The 4,579-nt window shown below is 38.3% G+C and overlaps 1 protein-coding gene across 1 annotated transcript in view; it reads right to left on the bottom strand.

Moving 5' to 3' along the window:
* angptl5 (angiopoietin-like 5) overlaps nt 1-4,579 on the bottom strand; it is a 5,679-nt gene extending 1,100 nt beyond the window's left edge. The window contains exons 1-6 of the mRNA XM_035666825.1: nt 4,357-4,579; nt 2,745-2,916; nt 2,541-2,644; nt 2,354-2,447; nt 1,057-1,160; nt 860-980 (exon numbers count right to left, since the gene is read on the bottom strand). Of these exons, the coding sequence (XP_035522718.1) occupies nt 860-980; nt 1,057-1,160; nt 2,354-2,447; nt 2,541-2,644; nt 2,745-2,916; nt 4,357-4,413 (652 nt within the window). The 5' untranslated portion in view covers nt 4,414-4,579. The remainder of the gene's footprint in view (nt 1-859; nt 981-1,056; nt 1,161-2,353; nt 2,448-2,540; nt 2,645-2,744; nt 2,917-4,356) is intronic.

Below are 4,579 nucleotides of genomic sequence, written 5' to 3'. Positions count from 1 at the left end.
TTTTATCTACAGAGGGAGTGGGTACTCTTCTACGGAGGGCCATGTTGAACCGCCATGTTTCTACAGTAGCCCAGAATGGACAAATCCAACACTGTTTTTTTCGGGGGTTTTACGATCAGCGTAATTTCTCCTTTGTTCTTGAAAAGGGAGTTGGAAGCAACATAGTTGCAATCTACAACTACACTGCTAGATGCCACTAAATCATATAGACTTGACCTTTTTTGTAGTAAACTATAAAAAGTGAGACAATTTACACACAATGTATATATAACAGAAATTAAATGATCAACCAAATCATCCTGCTAATTAATATTTTTATGTAACAGCATGCAGTTATATTTTAGACAATAGTGTGCTACCACAGTTGTGGAAACAGTTTAGGGAAGACTCTTTCTTATTTCATTATAACAAATGCACCCCGTGCGCAAAGCCAGAAATAATTCTCCCAGATTAGTTTGGAAGAACTTGACTGGCTTCCCTCACTTTAACCCATCCAAAATCTATAGGATGAACTGTCTGGAGCATCAGCTGTGAACCAGGACACCCAACATCAGTGCTGGACCTCATTAATGCTCTTGTGGCTGTCTGGGAACAAATCCCTGCAGCAAGCTTCCAAAATGTTGTCTAATGTCTTGATTTATGAGATGTTCAACAATCCCAAATGGGTGTAATAGTTTATGCCATGTAGTGTGAAATGTGCTAATGTTCATCTTACAAACAGTATGCATAGTTGATGTTTTTGAGCAGTCAGCTGGCACACCTGGTCTACATTAGCAGTTCAAACCTCCCCTTAATGTGGGTTTTAAAGCATGAAACAAGAAACATGCCTCTGTCACTGTCTAAAGTAACTTCATACAACCTGCAAGGTGTCCAAATCCATCAACATAATCAGCCCAGGGTCGTTTGAAGTCAGTTAATCCATCAGACCTCCGCTGCATCACCGTCCATCCACCTCCCATATAGTCCATCTCACAGAAAACCTGCAGCACATGTTGCATTTTGAGCAGTGGGCAATGATTGAGTGACGGATTGTTAATGACTGAATTATTCATGTACCTCAAATGAAGAGTCTGTGTTGTCTGGGTGAACGATGTAAATACCGCTGGGGATCTTGGGGACCACTGACACTAGATTGTCCTTAATGTCGCTGCAGTCTCGTCCTAATAACAAAACAAACTTTCTTTTGTCATCAGGAAGAAAATTAACGTTCACTAAAGCAGCAACTTTTAATCACAGGACAAAGGAATGTCTCTGCATATCTAAAGTCCAATAATGTTTTTCTCTGCCCATGCACAACAAGTTAAATGATAGTGTTTCACTGGCTTTCTGTGCTTGTACCTAATATGCCGGTGATGGGCTAAAAAAGACCAAACCTCATTAAATTACATGTCACTGGATAATAAGTTTGTTCGTTACTGATTTCCTAATGATGTATTTCGTATTTATATAACACATACATTATTGTTCAGTGAAAACCATGTATGCTGACTCCAAATCTGGTGATTTAATTGTTCATACATACTGAAAAAATAAATGTCCCCATACAGTTAAAGAATTTTCTCCAGCTTCTTAGACTTGTAAAGCATTTTAAAGTCCAGCTGGAATATCTCAAAAAGCACCTTGACATGTTCTCATGAAACTTCCATAAAGTTTGGAAAGAATTTAAAGGCACAATTTTTACACATCAAGATCAGTTTACTCTTTGTGAGAAATCCTACACAGCCTGTGAAAGCGGTTGTTTAATGTCTGCGAAAATATAAATGATGACACCATCAGGATATCCGTTACCAGCTTGAGTTTGGAAACTAAAACTTAAACTATAATTTAAAAAAAGCCCGTGTATGGTGTTATAAACTGGAGGTGTGGAATTTTAAAAAGCTGTTTACCAGATGGGGAGAGTCTAACAAAGTGACAGCATTGAGTTGTATTGTGGGACTTGTAGGATCAATGTTTATGGATCTTGATCCACACTAGGGGCTAAAAGTCCGGCTCTGCTCAAATGTCTCTCACAAGTCCTACAGCTTTATGGAAGAGAAATACTGGTCAAACTTTATTTGGATAGTCTACAGATTACAGAACATTTTGACTGTTTCACTTTGACTGTAGATGTTTAACAGATTATCTGTTGAGTATATGTGACAGTTCATGAACATACCATAACTAAGGTGTTTTTTGTACTAAACCTAACCAAACCCTAACCACAGTGGTCAAACTCTACGGCCCTGAACGACAGAAGCCCTTATAAAACAGGGTGAGTAGCACTCCTCATGACTTATAAACTGATATTTACTTGTAAAATTGGGGAAATTTGTCACCCATATGAATGAATCGTATGTGTCTGTGTGTGCGTTACCGTGGGACTGCACAGGTTTGATGGAGTACATCTCAGTGTTGCTTCTCTGAACCTCAGAGCTGAGCGTCTGCACTTTGGTCATCAGCTCCATGACCTGGAAATGTGACACAACTGTACATATACAGCTGGCCAATCAGACGCTTTGAATCTCTGTTACTAAGAGAGAGGAAGAAGAACTTCACTTTACCTGACTGCTGAGGATGTCCAGGGCTCTCTGCTGCTCCTCCATCACATCTCGCATCAGCTTCCGGGTGCTGCGTCCAAACGCCAACAGAGACTGCTGCAACTGGCCTACACACACACACACACACACACACACACATATACAAACACACTTTCTCAGATGGTGATGATGGTAACAATAACACCAAGAAAGAGGAAGACATTTTACCACAAACTGAATGTTTCTCATCTCGTAGCAGCTTGACGGTGATGTCGCACGGAATGGAGCACGTGTCCCGACCTTTGACCCCTCCAGGAGATTTATGGCCTTTGACCGGAACATCAGGGAAGTCCTCATTGACTATTTCTGATTGGTTAAAGTTTGTGCTGTTTCCTGTGTCCTGGCAATGGAGAGAGGTGTAAATCTGCATTACATCATGTGTTGTGTGCAGTAATAATATTACTTTCTCCAGTAACTAGCAGTGTAACTAATCATAAATAAATTTCAGTAATAATATTACAGTTAATTAGTTACAATATTACTTTTGTTGTCAGCCCCTATTGTTTTGAGATCCAATCACATCCTTGGATTTATTTTTGTATTCGTGGACAAAACTAATTTGGAAGATGAAAACCATTTAGCAGCTAGAAATATTCCATTACTTTGATTTTAACAAACAAAACTAGATTTTAATCGTCATCACTCTGAATTTTGGGGAGAAAGGACACAATCACCAAATTTGGTGGGCAATGTAAATTAACTAATAGTGTAACTAATCACTTTTGGCAGGGAGTAAAAAGTAAAGCAATAATATTACTTTTAAAAGGAAACACAGGTGTTGAATGATTTAAGGCTCCATTCCATTTAGTGTAGCAGAGCCTTTCCAGTGAGACAACATGCACAAAAGCAGCACCCTGACTCTGTTTGACCTGAATGGAACAGAAACTTAATTAGTGTCATTAGTAACACGTGTGTTTACCCTGATATTTCAAGTGAAAATGACTGCTGCTCACGTACTGTACGTAAGTAGTAATTGTGTATTTCAACTTAATGCTACTTTATTTCCACTCTACATCTAAAAGGGAAATATTGCAGTTTTTACTCAAAAACATTCATCTGACATCTAATTATGTTGTACATTAGCATTGATAAGTCAAACATGGAATTAATTAATGAATATTCTTGTAAAAAAGTTTTAGAAAAATATTTCAACCCATTTTCAAACAACCTGTTTCAACAGTTTTCTTAAATTAACTTTTTTATAATTCTAGTTTATCATACAACACAGGATGATATATTCTTACTGTTCTGCAGAACAAAGTTTAACAACCCAATTACTGACAGAAAGATTGAATTTTTGCTGATTAAACACCCTGGCACTTTATAAAGTAGGCTAGTCCTCTATAGTCCTTTACTTTTGCTTAAATAAGATTTTTTGATTTTGACTTTTACTTATAATGGAGAATTTTTTCATTGATGTGTTGCAACTTTTAATGAAGAAAAGTATCTGAATGCTTCTTCTAACCCTGTGTGTTATCCTTATTCCCACAGACACATGCCATGATTATTTTAATGTTGATACAACTAAAAAGGGAAATGACACACAATTCATGATCCATCCATAATGCTCTAATCTAAACCCTTGCTTTTAAGCAATTTATAGTCATCTGCCACTGATGCAGCTGCTTGTTTTTTTCCTTTAACATTAAGCAGCTCCCTGACAACTATCCCACTCAAAGTCTCACATTTTACCACCCAACACAATAACTCCTGTAAAAGTTTGAGTGACAAGACAGGTGAGTAAAGTTGGAGACATTTATGACATGCATATCATACATACTGTGGAGGAAAGCAGATGAGGCAGAAGCAGCAGGAGGACAGTTGTTGTCCACATCATGTCAGTGTCGTCTGACTGTGATTATTTCCTTCAGGGGCGAGGGGGAGGGAGGGGGGGCTGAATTCTATCCACTCCGTCACCAGCAGCCACTCCTTCATTTATGCTTCATTTTTCCACAGAGTCTGCTCTTTTCCTTCACACGTCCATCCCTTCTTCCACTCTCATC

Source organism: Morone saxatilis, unplaced genomic scaffold, assembly GCF_004916995.1.
Source record: "Morone saxatilis isolate NCDOM2014 unplaced genomic scaffold, NCSU_SB_2.0 Contig20, whole genome shotgun sequence".
In the NCBI taxonomy this organism is placed as follows: Eukaryota; Metazoa; Chordata; class Actinopteri; family Moronidae; genus Morone; species Morone saxatilis.
The sequence above is the reverse complement of the archived record's forward strand: the minus strand, read 5'-3'. Positions and strand labels throughout refer to the sequence as shown.